General features: G+C 29.0%; 6 protein-coding genes and 2 pseudogenes across 8 annotated transcripts, besides 5 other annotated features; 6 read left to right on the top strand and 2 right to left on the bottom strand.

Moving 5' to 3' along the window:
* Positions 1 to 1,047: 1,047 nt before the first annotated feature.
* Positions 1,048 to 1,069: a mobile genetic element.
* Positions 1,070 to 3,680: 2,611 nt separating this feature from the next.
* Positions 3,681 to 5,314: a mobile genetic element.
* Positions 3,916 to 4,928, top strand: TVAGG3_1001790 (annotated as a pseudogene). Its single transcript has one exon. A coding segment is annotated over exon 1 (1,013 nt).
* Positions 5,315 to 5,863: 549 nt separating the features above from the next.
* On the top strand, positions 5,864 to 6,232 carry TVAGG3_1001770 (Ankyrin repeat family; the record flags this gene model as incomplete). Its single annotated transcript, XM_001303891.1, has 1 exon — positions 5,864 to 6,232. One exon carries the CDS (start codon positions 5,864 to 5,866, stop codon positions 6,230 to 6,232), a length of 369 nt encoding a protein of 122 aa, XP_001303892.1.
* A 258-nt stretch (positions 6,233 to 6,490) lies between these two features.
* Positions 6,491 to 6,695: a mobile genetic element.
* A 1,387-nt stretch (positions 6,696 to 8,082) lies between these two features.
* Positions 8,083 to 8,112: a mobile genetic element.
* A 4,162-nt stretch (positions 8,113 to 12,274) lies between these two features.
* On the bottom strand, positions 12,275 to 12,490 carry TVAGG3_1001740 (uncharacterized protein; the record flags this gene model as incomplete). Its single annotated transcript, XM_001303889.1, has 1 exon — positions 12,275 to 12,490. The coding sequence occupies one exon, from the start codon at positions 12,488 to 12,490 to the stop codon at positions 12,275 to 12,277; it is 216 nt and encodes a 71-aa protein (XP_001303890.1).
* Positions 12,491 to 12,560: 70 nt separating this feature from the next.
* TVAGG3_1001730 (uncharacterized protein) lies at positions 12,561 to 13,773 on the top strand (the record flags this gene model as incomplete). Its single annotated transcript, XM_051254317.1, has 1 exon — positions 12,561 to 13,773. A coding segment is annotated over one exon (1,213 nt), but the record flags the coding sequence as incomplete, so codon positions are not given.
* A 578-nt stretch (positions 13,774 to 14,351) lies between these two features.
* Positions 14,352 to 21,636: part of a mobile genetic element that runs on past the window's edge.
* TVAGG3_1001720 (uncharacterized protein) lies at positions 15,094 to 15,990 on the top strand (the record flags this gene model as incomplete). The annotated part of the gene is made up of 1 exon (XM_051254316.1): positions 15,094 to 15,990. One exon carries the CDS (start codon positions 15,094 to 15,096, stop codon positions 15,988 to 15,990), a length of 897 nt encoding a protein of 298 aa, XP_051079890.1.
* Positions 16,132 to 16,727, top strand: TVAGG3_1001710 (annotated as a pseudogene). The gene has a single exon. A coding segment is annotated over exon 1 (596 nt).
* On the top strand, positions 17,960 to 18,973 carry TVAGG3_1001700 (uncharacterized protein; the record flags this gene model as incomplete). Its single annotated transcript, XM_051254315.1, has 1 exon — positions 17,960 to 18,973. One exon carries the CDS (start codon positions 17,960 to 17,962, stop codon positions 18,971 to 18,973), a length of 1,014 nt encoding a protein of 337 aa, XP_051079889.1.
* On the bottom strand, positions 20,403 to 21,573 carry TVAGG3_1001690 (uncharacterized protein; the record flags this gene model as incomplete). Its single annotated transcript, XM_051254314.1, has 1 exon — positions 20,403 to 21,573. A coding segment is annotated over one exon (1,171 nt), but the record flags the coding sequence as incomplete, so codon positions are not given.

The following is a 21,636-nucleotide window of genomic DNA, read 5'->3' as shown; positions in this document are numbered from 1 at the left end:
GATAATTTTTTAAAATTTTTGAATATTTTCGTTTTTGGATTAAAAAATTAATTGAATAAGTAATCAATTTTCACTGATTTTCTCATTTTTGAAATTTGCACAGTTTTTCTCCCAAGTCTCAAGTTAAACTTCTTATGATCTATTCTATCTATACCATAAATATGGGTCCTTTTCTCAGGCTAAATATTTTGTGGGTACAACTCTGGTTTAAACCTCCTGATTGCTTCCAAGTTTTATGCCATATAACGTAATTGGAAAATAAGTCATATTTATATGGCCAAGCCTTCACTCAATTTTGAGAACTTTTGCCGCGGTTTTGCCTCTTACGGGCTTTGTCAGACATTGTAATATTACAAGTTTCATCATGCAATGTTAAAATTGTAGTAGACATATGAGATCCTTGAACTTGTTAGTACTAAGTGCATGATAAAGTTAGCTTCAATTTTATACCAATATTGTAAATTGAATCAAATATACGGCATTATATTGATATATAATTGGTTTTATGATATAGCGCTGATATGCTACTTGTGCTGGATTGCACTATCGTGATATTTAAGAAATTTTTTTGATAATTCTGGATGATGATATAACTCTAGATTGTAGTTGCCGATTTTCTCCAAACTACGTATTCTACATATGCATAATATGTATAGCCTGCAGCTGGAGTTTAAAGCCAAAATTTTGGTTAGAAGGGAGTGTCCGTACCTTTAAAAAATTATTCCATTTTTTTTGGAATTTTCAAACCATTCAAATTTAATTTTTCAAAAAGTATCAGATCAATTCATATAGAATAATTGATTTACCAAACTTAAATAAGTAAAAATTATAAAATTTTTCTATTTTACAATTGACCTGAAATTTGTTTTAGAAAATCGGTTGATTAAAAATCATTTTCATGGTTAGACAGTTCACTATTCGCTACATCCTTGTCAGTGGTGAAACAAGCGACATCCTAGTCAGGGGTGATGAGACAATTCGCGAATTGATGGATAATATAAACGAAAGTGCAGCAAAAACATACAATTATGTTGAATGCCTGCTTAAGGGTATAGTCCACTAAAAATTTTTAAGTTTTGACAATGAAAATAAGCTCTGTGACCATGTAAATATATATCTATGCAAAACGAGAGGTTATGCCATAATTTTTTTTAGTTATCAAATTTTCCTTTTTTTGAGAGAAGTCTCTCAATAATTTGAGAAGAATCTTTGATATAAAGAGATACACATTTGTAGAACGAAGTAAGTGTTTTCCAAACATTTTATATGTTCATCCTGTATAACAATATAAAGCTGCATAGTGCCATCTTGTGCGTTTGCTATTTTATGTACTTTTCATTGAGATAATCCCTCTTCTCGGGTGATTTTAACAGTCAACTCAATTTTAAAATAAAGATTTCATCAAAATGATTTCGAAATTCGGATATTGATTATATAAATAGCACTGTTAACATATTTTGGATGAGTAAAAAATACCTTGTTTTGTATGCATTTAGTACACCTTTATTTTTGATTAAAACTATAAAATTTTTATTCCTTATATAATAAATAGTATATGTTACATAAACATGAAATTCAATAGCATTCAATTTTGGATTTTTTAGATTTGGTAAATTTTAGAAGAAATAAAATCAGCAATCAAAATAAAGAAACTTTTTTTGTATCTTCTATGATTACCTTTTGGTACTAAATTTTGCATTAATAAGTAAATTATCTGTATTATTCTGTGAGCACAAGCCCTCAGTTATGCTGGTAGTGAATGATGAATCGTCATTTTGCGAAGAGAACGCGATTATTAAGGTAATTTTGAGAATTGTCTTGAATTATTTAAAATTAAAGTTAATTGAATAGGTAGGATAACTAGCCTTTGCTAAATTTGTATAATTTGACCTTATTCTAGTTGGATCTGAGAATATTTTGCTGAAATAATAAATTATATCGCCGATTTATGAAAATTTCTCTGATGGGACCGACTCGCTGAAACGTATTAGTGTTAATGGTAACTTGTCTGAATTTTCAAATTTTTTTCGAAATCCAAAAAATCACAAACAAAAGCATCAAATTAGATTTGCATTTAAGGTTTTCATTTTTTTTGGAAAATAAAAATATTTTTTCCCCAATAAAGTTTGTTTTTACTTTTGAGAGGAATAGAAACGTTATTTTGGAATTTTGAAAAGACAGAAATGTTCCATTTTTAATGTAGATTCTAAAATGGGGTCAAATTTTTGATTGAACCGTTATCCATTGAAAAACCTCGATTTTAAAATGTTATTCCAAAATATTCATCTAATGATATAGTATATATTTATTAATTACCCGGATTTTCCTTACTTTTACCACTCCCCATGTAATTTCTGGGGAAAACGATAATTCATTTTTTTTATGGATGAATAGATCGTTTTCCTAGAAAGGACCTCATATCTCTGGCTAAAAAGAGTGTCAGATCCTAAATAGATTATTGATCTAGTGTACAAATCCAATAAAAAGCCTATTTTTTTGGCTTTTTTGGTGCTCATTTTTTCGAAGATCTACATGAATATGGGGAAACCATCGGATTTTTTTGGTTAACCCACATCTTCATGTAGTCTGGACTATCTTTCCTCGAAGGACCTCTTTACGGGTGTAAAAACTCATAAAGTTCTCAAAAGATTCATTCTCGATCTCTGCTGAAAGAATTTACAATAAAAAAGAGATCTACGCATCAAACTACAGCCATAAATGAACTGAACCCCTAAAGCTCAGCTCTTAGTTTATCAAAAACGTCGAAATCCTTCTCATTGCAATCAAATTTTCTCAATAACTCATAAGAAAAATCGAATTTTGATTAAGCCGATGTTATAGGTATCACAAATACTACAAACTTGAGCAATATCGAAATTGCCAGCAAAAGTTTGAAATTGCATTGCTCATATTTGTTTTGTAAACTAAAAATCTGCTTATATTATTCATTAATTTTTTATATATTATTCATATACTTTAATAAAAACAATACTATTTCACCTTAAAAATGAATTTCATAAGTCAATATTATTTTTTTGAAAATGTATCAATTTTCGATTAAAACAACATGAGAATAAAATTTACGCAAAATTATTTTAAAAAATGGTTTTAAAAATTTACAATTGATTAAGAATAAGATTGCAAGAAGTTTTGAAGTTTAATTTTAAGAAAAAAAATTCGGATATTATTCATGGATCTAAGTAATCTGATATTTGAGTATCGGCACTATGCATAAAACATATATTTATAGTTTTGTTGGATTTTTATGATTTTAAATATATTCAAATTTGGCAATCCAATAGATTTTTAAAAAATAGGTAAATAAAAATAGATTACATATGCAGCAGATTTAGAACATGAAACAAATCTTATAGTGACCCAAAAAAAATTCATGATCCAAAAAAGAAAAAAAAATGGCTAAATAGGAATCAAACCTTGGCATAATGAATCATTATGTCGGATGTTTACACTACACTGGCAGTTCAAAAAATACCCTTGGTGGTTCTATTTAATAGCTACTCCCAACGATAGGCGGTGTCCCCAGCTTTAGAGGGGGTGGTAAAAGTAAGGAAAATCTGGGTATTACTTTTTATTCAATTTTCACTTTTGGCGGGATTTCATTTTTTTGTTGTTGTATGGGCCATATTGTTCACCCAAAACGGAAAACAAAGGCAATGCATAACATTTTACTCCACGAACGTCGTCGACTCTCAGCGCGACAGATGCTTGGTGCTTGCATAATGACCGGAATGCCATATACAAAAGGTGCTCGCTTTCTTTCTCTTTGTGGAACTAAGCCCCCTGTGAAGAGTGGTGTCATGAGACAACAGAGATTTTGTGACGATAAGATTAGAAGACTTAAAAGTATTTCCCTAATGCTGTCGAGAAAGTCCTTCAGTGGTTACTTATCCATTGATGCAAGATGGACGCACAGGCGAAACTCGCCAAGTTGTACAGTAACTGCGCTCGATGCTGTCACAAAAAGAGTTCTTGCATGCGTGAACATCAACCATATTGGTGGAAACAGACAGCATGCTCAGTATTCCGGAGCTTCCAACAATATGGAAAGTGCTGGAACTCGAATCATCTTGAAGCAATTAAAGAAATACAATATCTTGAAAGATGTTAAAGAGATTATTAAAGACCGAGATAACAAAAGTGTCTCTGTCTTTAAAGAATTTGGCGTCTCTCATCTTGAAAGATTCGATCCAGGTCATGTATCAAAAAATATCTCAAAAGATTTTACAAAGTTCTCAGCTTCTCATAAGACAGTTGAAGTTTTCAACGACAAGACTCAGAAGATTGAAAAAATAGAGAGACCTTTCTGGGGTCTGAATGCAAGCCTAAGTATGTGGCTTTGGTCATGTTTTGCCGAAGAAAATATTGACAAACGTACGAAAATGTGGGAGAATTGTGTCTACCATTACGTAGGCAATCATTCTTTTTGCGAACCGCACAATTACAAATGCTTTGAATGGCAAAAAGGTGTCAATTCGATCCAACTTCAATTCATGCTCTATGACTGGGTTCACAAATGGACACCCATAGTTTCCAAAGTTTCTTCCATTGGATCTACCTGCATGAATGAAGCGTTTAACTCCAAAATTGCATGCTATTTGGACAAATCAAGAGCCTGGAAGAACATTAACATTAGAGTTAACGTTGCAATCTTAGAATGGAATGATCCAGAGCATTTTCTCGGAGATATACAAAAAGCATTACATCTTCCCCCACTTCCAGAAGATTGTGTCAAATCATTTGAAGAGAATTGTTACTCCAAAATGATATTGAAAAAAAAAACTGTTACAAAAGGTTCTAAAAAACAGAACAAATACAAAAAATTCATTCAGAGTGTACCAGGAGGAGATTATCAAGTTTTCAAGTCCGAATGGAAATCAGAAGACGAAGACATTGATGACTTTGATTAACGAAAATTACATTTTATTTATTGTTTTTGTTTTTAATTAAATTATTATTATGCTCATTTTCTTATTTTGATTTTTTCTCATTATGATATAAATAATTTATTAATGCATTTATCCAATAATTATGCTATGATATTTTTATGCCTTATTTCATTTCTCTTATATTTGATAATCTGGTAAAATATAGTTCAGACTATAATCATTTTAGATTATTGATATATTTATATAGGTTAGAATAAAATTAGTTTCATTTTCTACTTTTATTTTGAATTAATAATTTATAATATCAAATATTATGGCGTAACCTCTCCTTTAAAATATAGATATATATAGGCCTATAAAGTTTATTGGCACTCTCAAAACTCTAGAATTTTGAGTTTACTATACCCTTAATGGTCAAGTACTTGCCGAGGATAGCACAATCGAATCATGCAAAATTCAGCCAGGTGACAGTATTCATGTGTTATTTCTTTACATGGAAGCTTAAATTTAATTTCATTAATAAAATTTATTACATTTTGATGTTTTTTTAAACTTCTCATAACTCCCTTTTTCTAATTGATAAAATTGCGATTGATTGTTTCAATATTTTGTGGGCATAATCAAGAGGTTTAAATCTCTAGATTGCAACAAAGTTTTATGCCATATATATGCATGATTAATTGAAATTGTTTCGATTTTAATGAAAAGGTACAAGTTCAAAAACAATTATTTTACATTCAATCATACCACAAAATTATCTAAACAATGTCTTCGTTACTCGATAATCGGACGAAATACTGACATTATCAATCACTGTATGAAAGATAATAAAATGAGCATTGATTGTCTTCGAGACATTCTAAAAACACACAATAATGAAATGCTTGAATACGTTTTAGAAAGAAAGATATTCACATATAAAGATTTCGATGCAGATAAAACATTTCGAGGAAGATATGAAAGAGATGATTAAAAAAACAAGTAAAGAAATAGTCGAAATTCTTATTTCTCATGGTGCAGATATAAATGCAAAAGATGAAAGTGATATAACACCTCTTCATTATGCAGCTAAAAATTCTGATGTACAAATAGTCGAATTTCTTATTTCACACGGTGCAGATATCGATGCAAAAGATATTAATGATGAAACACCTCTTCATTACGCTGCATGTAAGGATCGCAGTGAAACAGCAAAAGTTCTTATTTCTAATGGTGCTGATATCAATGCAGAAGATGAGTATGACAGAACACCAATTGAATGTGCACTTGAAAATAATTGTATATTTACATATTTAAATCTCGCACAATTAATCCGAAACTTGTAGAATTTTTCATCAAAGGTATCAACATAGACTTTATATTTCAATTTTGAATGATAATTTTTAAACAATAAAAATAAAATTCATGAATAATGAGATGAATTAAAAAATAAAATTTATTTTATAAACGGGTAATTTGATTTTAATAACCCTTCGCTGAAAGTATCAAGATGTTGAAGTAAGAAAGTGATGCAAATAAAAAAATTCTTTTTTCAGAGGTATGCTGACTACCCTTGATACAGGCCAAATGCCCCCAAATTTTGAATATAGCTTCTATAGGGCTGTACAAGATTTAAAAAAACATTGCCGGGTTACCGTAGAGGCCTAAAAAAATCGCGCCTCGGCGGCAAGCCGCCTCGGCATTAAGAATGCGCATCTAAATTTTTATATGTCCTTCTTTCTTTTATTTTTCCCTTCCCTTTCTTTTCTTTTTCTTTTTTTTCCCTCCTCTTGCTCTCATTTACCTTTTTTTTCCTTTTCTCATCATTTTTCAAAATTTTAAATTTTTATCAAAAATCTTGCCTATAAAAGCAGACTATGGAACCTTTTAATGCCTCTTAATCAATATTATACAGCATAAAGCATATTAAATGAAAGTAATTACGTATAAATTTATTTTATTATCTTATTTATTAATTCTTTAGCATGTATTGTTTAATATTAACTTTTCTGTACATTAAATATGATATCTCCAAAGTATGAATGCCTTGTAACGAAACGAAAACTTAATTTTATGTTGAATATTTGTCACAAACATTAGATTATTAAAATATATGTTGGATATCCCTTAGTATGAGACTTCATGACTCTTGTAGTCTAACGTGAGCTTTGGATTGCAAGCTCTGTGGTTAACGAACATAAATTAATTGTAAAGTTTTCAAAATTTTTCATCGTTTCTATCAGCATCTATTTTTCCTTTAAAATAATATATTTGTATGAATACAATATTTAGTAATTTTTTTATTTCCCATAATTTCATTCAAAATTTTAGAAAAAATTAATTTCTATTCAATATTATTTCAGCTTCAAAACACTTCATTCTTATAGATGTTGATTCACTAAAGTGTGATACTCAATGTCTTATTTCAATGAAAATTGTTCTGCAAATTTATTTCACTTTTGACCTCACTTTTTCCGTAATTCAATTTTTTACTTTTAATATTTTAGATCTTCATAATATCATTTGAAAAATTAACCATATAAAAAAATCAAGTTAACAATTCACTTTTTCCGTAATTCAAAAATCAAAAATATAAATAATATATCTTTTTATCAAATATTATTATTATATTCTATGAAAAATGAGGTCCGGAAATTTTGCGGATTCCCGTAACTCAATTTTACGGAAAAAGTGCAGTAAACTATTCAAAATACGGAAAAATTGGTGTAAACTAATGATTTTACGGTAAAATCACGGAAAGTCCCGGAAGAATATATGTGCCTATATGAAATTATACAAAAATGAATCAAACGCATTTTAAAAGATTGTTCTTGTATTATAAATGCTATTCGCAGATTTATTAGTTGAAGAAAATTACCAAATTTTTGCCGATTTACAAAAAATGATTTACAAAGCATATTTTTATAAGGCTTTAAAAATCTTTAAAATGTGACCGGTGACGGAAATCCATGGTAACCAACCGCGGTTCCCGTTTGGAATGCCATACTTTTGAACTTATACTCAAGAAGTTCTGCTGTTTCTTTACTATTATGTTCTGTTGCATAATGAAGAGGAGTTTTTCCAACTTCATCTTTTTCATTGACATTTGCATCATGAGAAATAAGAAGTTCTGCTGTTTCTTTATAATAAAAATATGTTAAATGATGAAGAGCAGTTTTCCATTTATATCTTTTTCGAGTAGGTGACAAAAGTGCATACTCTTAAACAACCGTCGGATTTCCGGGTGAAATCGTGACACACTTTCGTCTTTCGTAGGCAGTGGTGGTTGTTACAAAAGGTAACTTCGAATGTAGCGTGAAATCTGCAAAAAAAATTCTGAAATTTGAATGGAGAACACAAAAATTGAATAGTTTACGTCAATAAAAAAGAGAAAAATGAAGCCAATGTGTCTTGAACCTAGGACTTAGAGCAGCAATCCCACTGTTTATCAAATTACACTACATGCATCTCTCACCTCAGTGAATGAGATCAACTATATGATAACTTTTTCCCCATTATATTCTTGTGGAAAAGTGACAAATAGCAACTTTGACCCTCTCTCGAGAAATAAGAAGTTCTGCTGTTTCTTTATAATAAAAATATGTTAAATGATGAAGAGCAGTTTTCCATTTATATCTTTTTCATTGATATTTGCACCATGAGAAATAAAAAATTCTGCGACTTCTTTACGATTATAATTTGCTGCAATAAGAAAAGGAGTTTCTCCAGAATTATCTTTTTCATTGACATTTGCACCATGAGAAATAAGAAGTTCAGCGTTTTCTTTACAATCAAAATTTGCTGCAATATGAAGAAGAGTTTCCCCAGAATTATTTTTTTCATTAGCATTTGCACCATGAGAAATAAGAAGTTCTGCTGTTTCTTTACAATTATATTCTGCTGCATTATGAAGAGCAGTTAGACCAAATTTATCTTTTTCATTGATATTTGCACCATTTGAAAGGAAATATTCGCAAATTGATGATATGTCAAATATTCGCTGATATGTTTATATGAGCAATGTTTGTATGAACATGCAAGAAAAACTATCAGCCAATTTTGAGGAAAATGCACTGGTAATTTGCTTGTATTTTATGCTCAGATTATTTTTGCCATTTTGGAATTTTTTAAATTTTTTACATATTTAGCTGATTTATTTGAATTATGAATCGACAAAAACTAATTATTTTAAGTTCTGAAATAATATTAATGCTTAAATTTCATATATTACAATAATGAATAAAAATATTATATTAATCATCATGAAGTATGATTGAAATTAAACCATTCAGATTATAATCCGAAGTTTATAATAATCTCACATATCTTGCATGTTTTAATAATACTTTCTCAATGAGCGAATAAATGATGAGTTAATACCAATCAATTAGGCTTTCTGAGCAAAAATATCTAAATTACATAAATGTGTGAACTATTTACTAGTATTAAGATAATTTATTCCTAATAATAAAAAAAAAAATAAAATAATAATTTTATAAGACATACTAAATAGTTAAACATTATGCATACCATGATGCTATAAATCATTATCGTATTATTAATTTTGCTATTTTGAATAAGTCAGTAATTGAATATACGGGTAACTTTTTTTTGGCTGATAGTTTTTAAATAAATCTATTCTAAAGGTGATACTTACCATGAATCTATATGTTTTATAGCTATTACAAGGAAAACCACCTGTACAAAAAAAAGTTAATAATTTAGGATTTTAACATATACGTTTGAGTAATCTCCCATGCGAATTTCTTAATGATATGGCGTTTCCGTAAAGATGAACGAATAATAACATATATGATAATAAATTTGATAAATCTTTTGTATAAAAGCGAAAACATCTATATTGTTACGATCGAAAACATAATATATGAAGTGCTTTTTCGAATGACTTTACTTGTTTCTAAAATAATGTTATGCTTAGCTCTAGACGTGGCCATTAAAAATGACGTTAAAAGAAAAAATTAACCTTATTCCAGCCAGCATACCTCTCTTTTTTCACTTCAAATTTTTTGGAATCGAATTTTACAAAATTCGATTCCAATAATTTTGAAGATCAAAAGAATCAAATTTTTCGCGCTGACTTTTTCAAATATTGAGGGAAAAAGTCACGCGAAAAATTGTAATTTTTTGTTGCATTCGATGTGTTAATATATGAACAAGTAAAAAGTGAAAAATTTGATGTGTCTTCTGATAAAAATTCTTGAAATATTTCTTCCATTTTCAAACAATTATTTGATAAATAAGAAATTTTGTACATAAATCATGAATATTTCTCGGATTTTAGAAGCTTTAAAAACAATCAATAATTCGGTTCCAAAAATTCCAACAATTCAAATTGAATGATTTTTTTGTCATTCTAGCTCTCAATTTTTGAAAAGTCTACATTCAGAATGGAATTTTTTTAATCTATAAAATGATTGCAAACAAAAATTATAAATTTTTATTGAGGGAAAAAAAATTCCATTAGTAGTAGGATATGATGGGTTTTGTGACTTTTTTTGTAAACGTAAGAATTCATACAATATCGAGCGATTTTGTATCATTTTTTTTAACATATGAAGTAAAAAATGTATGATTCTTACGGTTTTTATTCTTACGTTTTTGAATAAATCAAGATTTAAAAAATGTTCAAAATTGTAAGACATTTACACTCAGCCCATACATAATGAAATAAAAAATAAAAATATATTTATAAAACCATTAAAAAAATTAAAGTTATTTTTAAAAATAATTTATTTTTTTATTCTTACATAAATGACCCAACAAGTAAAACTGGATAAAATAGATTATCGAATTTTAGAGGATGGTGTTCCTGTTTATATTCAAAGATTTAAAGGGAAGCAATATTATAGAATTGTTAATCCTGAATACATAAAACATTTATTTAAAAAGGAAGACTGTGAATTATTAAACGCTAATGAATATGAAACCAATAAATCAAAATTGAAATATAAATATATTGGAAGTGATGAAAGGTGTAAAGATAAAGATAAAGTTTATTCAGTTTCATATAATGAATGGAAAACCAATAAGATAAGAAAACATTTAGGAGATTATGGGAAATGTTCTGAATTCTTTAAATCTAGTATATACGAGAGAGTAAAAGAAATTAGAAATAATTATTTTCATGAATGAAAAATAAACTTTAAAAATTCATGTCTTACATTTTTGAATAATTTATTTTTTTAATTCGTAAGAAATGAGTGAATCAAAATTCGTGACTGTGAATCAATTAATGGATAAACTTTCACCAATTCTCACCCAAGTTAAACAAGTAGACGTTTATTTTGATGATTGCGTACAAAGTTTATTTTATAAAGGTAAGTTTAATATTAAACCTATTGCTTTTGCATTTGATGGTAAATTAATCGAAAATTCAAAAATTTGGGAATTAATTCCGGATATTGAATTTATAACAAATATTAATGATAAATGGTTTAAACAACAAAACCACCTCACTAAAGTTCTTTGTAGATTAATGATTAAAACTGAGGAAAAAGAATTTAACGGGTTTAAATATCATCCGTGTAAAATTTTAGAACTTGGTAACGAAAAACTTCAGAAAAAATTAAACGATAGACTATCAAAAGATAAAGTTGAAAGAGTAAATAAACTCGCTAAAGGTAATGGTAATGATGAAGAAGAATTTGATGAGTTCAACATAGAACTTTAAGAAACTAATGATTATTTGAATTTATGAAATCAATTATTTGATTCATTCTTTCTTCAATCTCTTCTATTCTTTTTGTTAAATCATCAATTTTCATTAATGAGGTGATTCTTGATTGAGGAATAGATTTCAAACTAACCACTCCTTTTATTTTTGAAATTTTGAATCCATCAACTTTAAACATTTTATTCAATTTACACGTTGTCAATTCTTCAAATAATTTTTTATTATTAGCATAATAGTCATTAAATTCTTCAACAGATGAAAAAATTTTATTTCAGTAATTGGTTTAACAACGTTTATTTTTTGTTGAACATTTTCACTTTCATTTATTTCTTCCTCCTCTGTTTCATTTATTTTTAAAATCGGTTTCATTTATCATTAAATAAAAATTAGAATATAAGTGATGAAATATATTTTTTAATTAATATTAAATCAGAAATGGCGGCAGGATTCTTTAAAAAATTATGGGATGGAATTAAGAAAGCTGCAGGTTGGGTTTAAAAAGGTTATTAAACCTGTTGCAAACTTTTTGGCACCAGTAGCGAAAACGGCAGGAACTATCATAGGTGGAGTATTAGGTACTAAAGCAGGTAATCCGGCGATGGGAGCACAAGCAGGTAACGCAATTGGTGGAATTGCTGAAGGAATACTTAATAAAATAGGAGGTAGATAGTGGAAAAATAAATAAATATTATTTTTATCTTAGTATCGGTTGAAGTCTTTGATAAACTTTTTCTCCTTTATTTAATATTTCTCTTATTGGGGCAGCTTTTGGTGTTATTGATTCAGCAACGTCACTAATTGCTTCTTTATTCTTAAATATCCAATTTGCTCCCTTCTTCATTGTTTCCCAAACTTTATGCGCTCCTCTTTTTACTTTATCCCACAGTTTCTTAAATATACCTGCAGCCATAGTTGATTATTTCATTAAAATTAAAAATTCATTTTCATCTTTTAATTTTGATTTTTTAATTTATTAATAAATGACGACTAACTATTTAGTGCCAAACACTAAACCGATTAATGGAAATGTGTTTCATTCATTCGAAAAGATAAATGAAATATTCGCAAAGAATGACGGAAGAAGATATTATAGAGAACTTGAAAGTTCATGCTATGACTCTGATGCTCCATATTTTGATGATAAACAAACTCATTTAAGAATTACAAATCCGGCTCATGATGTGAACCAATTAGGTGACACATATATTAAACGCAAAGTTAAAGCAACTCTAGTTTCAAATAAAGCTTTCACATGTGATGCCGCTTTTAAATGCATGCGTTTATTCGTTGGTTACAAATCATCAAATCAAAGCTTTAAGCAATTAGAAGTAGAAACCGAAAGAGGTGATGCTGGTTATCTTCAGATGGATTGCGCCCGTGAATCTTTCGCATTTGCAACATATAAACCAAAATCAGAAAGGAAAGTTAAAAAGTTTGTTCATTCATTATATAACAATGTCCAAAAATATGATAACTCAGTATGTGGTAAATATATTGACCCTTCAGAAGTTTTCAAGAAAGCAAATGAAGAAGTTGATGTCACTTTTGATATGATTATTCCGGTAAATGATTTGTTAGCATTTCAGGCGTTCGATGATTATCCTAAATCATTTGGTGAAATCATTCTTAAATATTATGTTTTCAGGGATACTTTGGTATTTTGCCAGGTTGACCCGTTAAGAGTTGCTGATTTACAAAATTACGTTTATGAAAAGATAACTGATGAAAATTATGAAAAGATTATGAATCATGTTTATAAATACGATCGCAAATTCCAACAAATCGGACTTCCTGCCAAATTAATTACAAGCTTAGCTACTACATCTGCTGACGCAACAGTTGATAACGTTATTATTTCATGCACAAAGATGGAAGTTTTAGAGGATAAATGCATTACACCAGGATATGGTTTAATTGAAGAATCAGTTAAAGCAATACCACGTTTATTCAGTAAGGAAGATCCATTCATGATTCCAGCTCAACATATTGACGTTCGTTCACTAAATGGAGGTTGCATCACTCCTGAAGGTATCAGTTCTGATTTCTCATACGCTCTTCATAATGTTACAGATGTTGTGTTAACATTTCCGAAGAATGCAATGCAAAGAACGGTTTTAGAAAATCCAATGCTTCGAGGTCTTCAGGTCACTATAGATTCCAGAAACTTCCCCGATCAAGCGATGACCACAGTGGGCGACATATTCTTTACACGTATGCTTCAAGCTTCTGATTTAGATGGAGTGAATGAATGCACAGAAGAATACGAGGACTCATTAACTAGACCACTGAATGATGATGATGGCACACCATTAGCTAGAACATGGAAAGACCAAACTTCATTCTTATGCACTATTCCAGTTCAACGTGATGGAGCGGGTATATTCTTTGATGGATTAGAAACTTTCAACTCACAAGTTACAGTACAAGTGAAAGCTTATCCAATCATTCAGGGTGAAAATGACACTTACTGTTCAAAGGTGACAAATCCTCCTCAGGTTTGGTTTACTAGGACTACATATTGGACATGGACACCGGATGAAGGTTTGAAATATCATTCAACAGGTACACCACCACAGTATAGAAGTTCATATGATGAAATATTGATGAATAGAAATGTTTAAAATTATAAATTTATTTTTGATTAAATGGATTTAAATTCATCCACACCTTATGAAGAATTAGCAGGAGTATATAATACATACGTAGATGATATGATTAATGAAGCATTGAGTGATAATAGAAATGCTCTATCTAAGGAAAAATTAATGAAAATTCCATATTCTGAATGTTACTTAAATTCAATCACTGCAGCAATTGGTAAACAAAATAAAGGTAAAACATTAACGATATTAAAACAAATTATCATTATTGCTAACACTTCACCCTATTCACATGTGTTAATTTATATCAACCGTTCAGGTTCACCTTCAGATGATACATTTGAATCTTTAAAGCATTTAATCAAAATTCCAATTATTTATTTATCACAAGAAGAAGCAGAAGATTATTTAAAAAACTTTTTAATGTATAAAGAATTATATAATACAATCAAGAAGCAAGGATTAGAGGATAAAATTATTGATAAACAACGGGATGAATTATTTGAAACACTTTCTATTTCAAATTTTGATAGAGAATTTTTGCATTCACTCATTTTTCTAGATGATGCAGTGAAATCAAAACTAATAACAAATGAGAAATCATATTTTAATCAGTTATTAACTCAATGTCGACACATTCAGTGTTCATTCTTCATGGCTGTTCAATACTTCAAAGCATTAAGCACAAACATTAAATCAAATCTATCAACCCTTTTCATTTTCAGTGGGTTTAGTCGTCAACAGTTGAACGTTATGCTTTATCAAGTGAATTTACCAATGAGCATTAATGAACTTTACACACAATATCAACAATTAGGAGAACATGGAAAAATAATAGTTGATTTAAATAAAGGAAGTGTTAAATTTGATTAACTTTTTATAATTAATTTTTATTTTTTATTTATAATTAAACATGACAGAAATAGCAAATCTTCTACAGGTTCCATTGAAACAAGGGACAAACAAAAAGGGTGCATATAATAGAACTATGAAAGTTCCTGATGGAATGAAAGAGTTAGTTCATATTGTTGCTGGTCTTCAAAAAGATGTTAAACAAATGAGAAACGTTTTAACATTACCAGAAGCTCAAGCATATGCCAAACGTCATGGACCAAATTGGGAAGCACACGAAGCAGACATTACAGGTCCAAATGGAAAACCTGATGGAATAAATGAAGTTTCGTTACTGATTCAAGGTAATATTAAAGTCATAAATGGTTATAAATTAACTATATCTGATTATCCTAAACGTAAAGCATATAATGAACGTTATCCTATGCAATTTGATGAAAATGGAAAAGCTGTTAAACAATACATTGGAGAAGGTGAAAATGGTTCAATTAATTCATACCGTCATAATCCATATTCTTATTTCAATGAAGAATTAAACGCTATTGAAGAAGGACCAAACGGATTACCTCAATATGTTAACCAGTTTGATGGTCAATATGCAAATTTGAGACCTGAAATTCCAGCTAAGAAATTCTTTAAAGTTGCTTTATTCGATCCAGTGTTCAATGAACAGAAAGAAGCAATGAAAGCAGAATTTAAACCAATTCAAGTGGCAAGAATTTCTTCATCTTCACTTTCAGAAGCGTTCAAGGAATTGATAAAGAAACCACTTTATTCTCAACAAGGATATAACTTTGATTTAATTAAAGAAAGTGATAGACGTAAATTAGAAAAATCAGATGGTTTTAAGAATGCATGTAATGAAATGATTAAAGATATTGTAAATGATAAAATAAGACTGGAAGAAACTCAAACCATTATCAATAACATAATTGGTGCAGTTACAAAGAAAGTATAAGCAAACAAGGATGAACCTTGGGATATTACCGTAACAACTAAATAAAACTTTAAATATATTTTTCTTTTTTATTCGATTATAAATGAGAAGACGTTTCACAAGTCAAAAAACACTAACGCAAAAGCAGAGATTACGGTTGGTTATAACGTAAATGATGATAAATCACGAATTATTCAAAATGTTAAAGTTAATGTTAGTCCTGAATTAACAAGGTCAGCAACTCAACCAAATTTATTAACTCATGACTTACCGAAAAAGGAGGAGGAGCAAAATAAAGAAGATGGAGACCCAATCATTTTATCTGAACCTGGTAAAGAACCTGTTGAAATTCCCACTTATCCAACATACCCAGCACCACTTGATAACCCATATAAAATAGACATTAATTCTGAATTAATGAAAATATATCGTGATATCATAACTGATAATTATGATTCAATAATAAATTTAATTGACCAATCCGGTTTAATTATTTTACCTTATGAATCATTAATTCACATTATCGCCATTCTTTGTGATGTTCAAGATTCAGACGTTAAGATTCAATTTTTCATAGATGATGAGGTTTCATGCTGCGGAACAGTTGCAAAAATAAATCCTATAAAGGATATTAGCACAATTAAGATATCAAAGAACGGAACACAACTGAACTTCATTTAACATATAATGATATTTATAATAAAATAGTTGATGAATATAAAATATCACTTGAAAAATTCTTTGTTAAGGCTATTTAATATTCAAGCATTAACATTATTGAATAATAATCCTTTGAATCATAATCAATAATAATTGACCTTTCACCAGTTTCTATCGTTTGTTTTATTTCTTTTTGTTCCCACACTATCCGGATCAGTCATTGTAATTGTTTTTGTTATAGTATCTGCTTTATCTTTAACTTCAATCTTTTTTCCATCGGGATATTTAAACCAAAATTCCAAAAATTCGATATTGTCAATCTGTTCATATTTTAATCTATCAATTACATTTTTAATACCATCTGAAAATCTTATGAAATGGTCATTATATGGGTTTGATTGAACTAAATTTGAATGAAGTGAAATATAACCTGTTGATGAATATGACATCGACTCATATTTTCTGAAAACACTAAAATTTATAACATGAATGAATTTCTTATTCGTTGAATTTATGAATTCTTGAGGTAATCTTATTCTAGTTTTATTTATCACTGGAAAATAACGCTTTACCATATTTTTAATCGTAATAAAAATGTCAATTATCAATATTATTTCGAATAATAACTGTGAATTAAATTTAACAGTTAGTGGAATTTATAATGTTACTCTCGTTTCTGTGAGTGGTAAATTTAATCCCATTCTTTTAGACCCTTCAGATTATATATCATTTATTAAAGATGACCATGAAAAAACGTATGATATGTATATAAATAATGTGATAGTGAAATGGGATATTAACATAATTTTAAGTTATTTAAATGAATCATTTATCGTATGGTATGAAGAAAATTTTAAATCAAAACCTGATAAACTTTTTGAACTTGATGAAATAAATAACCTTATTAAATTTCCGCTGAAAATTAAATTTTGTACTCCTCGTCTTCGTTCATTGTTGGGGATATTAAATTTTGAAAAAGATGTTGGGGATGTTTTGTATTCTGACACTGGTTCCAATTTCATTTTAATCAAATGTGATAAAGTTAATACCCCAACGAGATTTTCACATCAAACATTAGACCCTAACTCTTACCCATCAATACAAAACATTTTATCCATCAACTTAAACATATTTTCTTTATCATATCCGTTTCAATTATCCGGGAATTCATTTATTCTTCATTCAAAAGATTTATCAAATATTAAATTTAGAATAACTGACCTATTTGATTGTGATTTAGAATTTATGAATGAAATATTATGGCAATTTCAAATAGAAAAAATAGCTGATGAGATAACGGATTAAATATTTATTTTTAAATCGTAATAAAATGATTAAACAACAACAACTTAAGGCACAGACCATTACATACGCCACATATGCATATAATTCAAAGACGGCAGAACAAACGCAAAGGTTGAAATATGGAGATTTGGAGATAGTATTGAAAAATGACCATTTTGAATTCGTTTGCAAAGGTGGTGCAGTGATATCAAATATAAAAGAAATTTTATTTATGAATTCAAAAATTAAAGGTATAACGGATGATATAACATCAATTCCACCAGAAGAACAAAGATATTACGCATTAAATGCATTTCCTAAAGTTTTGAAGATTGGAAGATTTAATTTAAATGAGGAATTCATAAAAGGTTTCCTAAATGACATAATGAAGAAGGCAGATAAGGAATATGTTAACGATGAGTTAGAGAAGAAGGCAGATAAGGAATGTGTGGCTAGTGAATTAAATAAGAAGGCAGATAAGGAATATGTGGATGAAAAAGATAATGAAATTATAGAAAGGGTTGAATGGTATCATGAACGGACATCAAAGATTTTAAAAACTAAAGCTGATACAGGATGGGTTTCAGGATGTTTAGACCTTAAAGCAGATAAAACATATGTTAACGATGAGTTAGGGAAGAAGGCAGATAAAACATATGTTAACGAAATATACCAAAGTTTGATAGGAACAAAAAATATTGAAACTATTGTTGGCGATGTTTCTATCTATGAAGAAAACAAATATTTTAGATGGGAGTTTGTACACTCCTTAAGAAATGGTATACGGTATAAACTCATTCCGAAAAATAACAATGAAATGTATGTAGGCTATATAAAGAATAATGGTACACAAGTTAAAGTTCCATTAGACAACAACTGCTACTTAAACTTATATGGAGACGAACAAAAGAAATATTTAAGAGTTTATGAAATGGCAGATATGACATTGCCTGACCCAGCTCCAGCACCATATTATTATGACTATGGAGATGATGTCAGAACACCACATGTAGATGAACAAAAACTAACATTATATTTAGAAGTGCATGGGAACAAATAGTTGACAAGTTTTTGTATTGTGCTAATAGTTCAAAGGAAACAGGAGGTTCGAAGAAAATAAATATTGAAAACCTTCCACCACACACTCATACAGGAACTACAAACTTTTCTGGCGACCATAGCCACTCATTAAGAGACCACCCATTATACAACTCAGAATATTATGCTGGCTATGACGTTTTATCTCCAGATTATAACCATTCAGCAAAAAAGACTTTTCGACCAACTGAACCAGGAGGAAATCATTCACACACTTTCACAACAAATCCAACAGGCTTGGGTGCAGATTATATGCCACCATTTGTGACTGTATTCACATGGTACCGAATTCATTGAATGAACTAAATATATTTTATGTCTGTAATTAATTAGGTAATGAAGTAATGGATGAACTGCAGAAATAAATTTTATCGTTAATGGTTTACGTTAATGGTTACAGGTTATTCAATAATGACTTATTTTTGAAGAACTGAAGGTGTCACTATGTCACCATGTGTCACCTTCAGTTCTTCAAAAAATGTAAGACATGAATTTTCGCAAATTCTTTCACAAACTTTAGAACGGACTGAAAGTCCTGAGCTCCAAAAGAGTGAACAGCATAATTTAAATTTTTATTTTTATCATAAATGGATACCCCACAAGCTCAAAATTTACCACGAATCATAACAAGGGAGGAAATGATAAAAATGATGCGAGAACTTGCTAAAAATAACAAACCACTTAAACTGAGAAAATGCGGTTATGCAGTAATGATGGAAAGAGAGATGTTGTCGAAGAGGAATAAAAATTAAATTTGGATAGAGTTTAAAAATTCATCTTTATTAAATTCATCTCTTCCAACCAATTTATTTATTCTATTAAATTCTTTTATTTTTGCTTCACTCAGTTTAAGGATTGAACGGTAAGTTTCTAATTTTTCGATTATTTCTTTCCTCTCTTTATCGTTTTCAACCCCACCACATTGCGGCTTCTTTTTGTAATAGCATATTTTTGATTTAATTCTGTTTAGTTTCTTTTTATATTCATTGTCTGGACTCTTGACTGCTTCATTGTCACTCATTTCTTACGAAATAAAAAAAATTAAATATTATTTAAATATAATGGAGTAATAAAATAAATCGGAATTTCTATTAATTTATTGTTAACCTCAACTAATGCATTGCCGTTAATATATCTAACAAATTCAGCTATTGTGTCAAATCTTCGTCTTCTTTTTGTCATTGATTTATCAGTTTTTCCATAATCGAGATGAATTAAAACTTTATTTCCTTGTTTAAAATTCATGAGCCCCGAATTAATTTGTTCACGTTTAACATCATTTAACTTTTCCATTTGCTTTCTAATATATTCCCATTCTTTTGAAATATCATTTTTCATTTCCACCGGTTTCATGTTTATAGTTCTATGCCATGTATTATTGTAATAATATACTAACTGCTGTATGATGGAGTCATGATTTCCATCCCAGTATATCTGACCGTTAACCCCTAACGCATCTCTAAGAGTTCTCATTACCGCATCAACTATTTTATTATGAAACGTATATGGAGAGGATGAGAAGTAAAAATTAATTTGTGGGAAATAATGAGTCATAACTGCCTGAAATCCTTTATCACCATCACCCCTGATATTATCTACTCTTTCATGATCTAGTAAGTATTGAATAGCTCTTCTTGTTTCCTGTTCTGTTTTCCCTTTCACTGGAATGCAATATAAATATCTAGTGTTAATGTTAATGGCAAATAAATAAGTAACTTTTCCTTTTGAATATTCCAGATGATCGATTTCGTATGAATATGGATATGGTGCAAATGAAGGGCGACTAAATTTTTCCTTTAACGGTTGAATTTTTGGGTCAATTGGTTTATTTAATATCTTGAAATCCTTTTTAAAATCTTTTTGCTTCTTAAATGTTTGAAATGGATATAATAAAGTGAATGATGAAGGATTAACTGAAGGAGGGAGAGGTACTGTCGTTGGGGGTTTTGGTGTTGTAAGTGGTTTAATTTTATCTGCTTTGATTTTGGATTTCATTCCTTCCTTCATTAATTCTGGATGTATTCTATTCATTTGTTTTAAATATGCTGTATATAAAAGTTTGATATACTTTCCTGCTTCGAGTTTATGTTGAAGGATGAATTCCAAAAGTTGATCTTCATTTAAAAGTCGGGCTGAATGTGGTTTAACTAATGAATCATAAATTAAAGCTTGTGCATCGTTTATGGTCTGAAGGACCTGGGTGTTTTGCATCTTTTGTTTTTGTTCCTTTGGCTTTTGCGGCTCAGGATTATATAATTTATATAATTCATCAATATCTTCTTCTGTTAATACTTTATTTTTGAAATCTTTCAATTGTTTAAGTTGTGATTTAGTTTTTCCCTTTCTATATTCATTATTTTTAATTTTGTCTTTAATTTTAGAAATTATTTTATCATGATATTTCAAAATTTCATTTTTATAATATGAATAATAATAATCCATATCATCACCCGTTATATTTTTATTATATTTTTGGAGATATGCTTTTAAATCGTAATAACTAAGAAATTTTTGATTAAGTACTAAATCATCAATTAAAATTTTTAAATCTGTGTTATTCATTTATATAAAAATAAAATAAATGTTTAAGGGTGTCCACCTCTTTGTCTCTTCTGTGGTATTTTA

This window comes from Trichomonas vaginalis, chromosome I (assembly GCF_026262505.1).
Source record: "Trichomonas vaginalis G3 chromosome I, whole genome shotgun sequence".
Taxonomy (NCBI): domain Eukaryota; phylum Parabasalia; order Trichomonadida; family Trichomonadidae; genus Trichomonas; species Trichomonas vaginalis.
The sequence above is the reverse complement of the archived record's forward strand: the minus strand, read 5'-3'. Positions and strand labels throughout refer to the sequence as shown.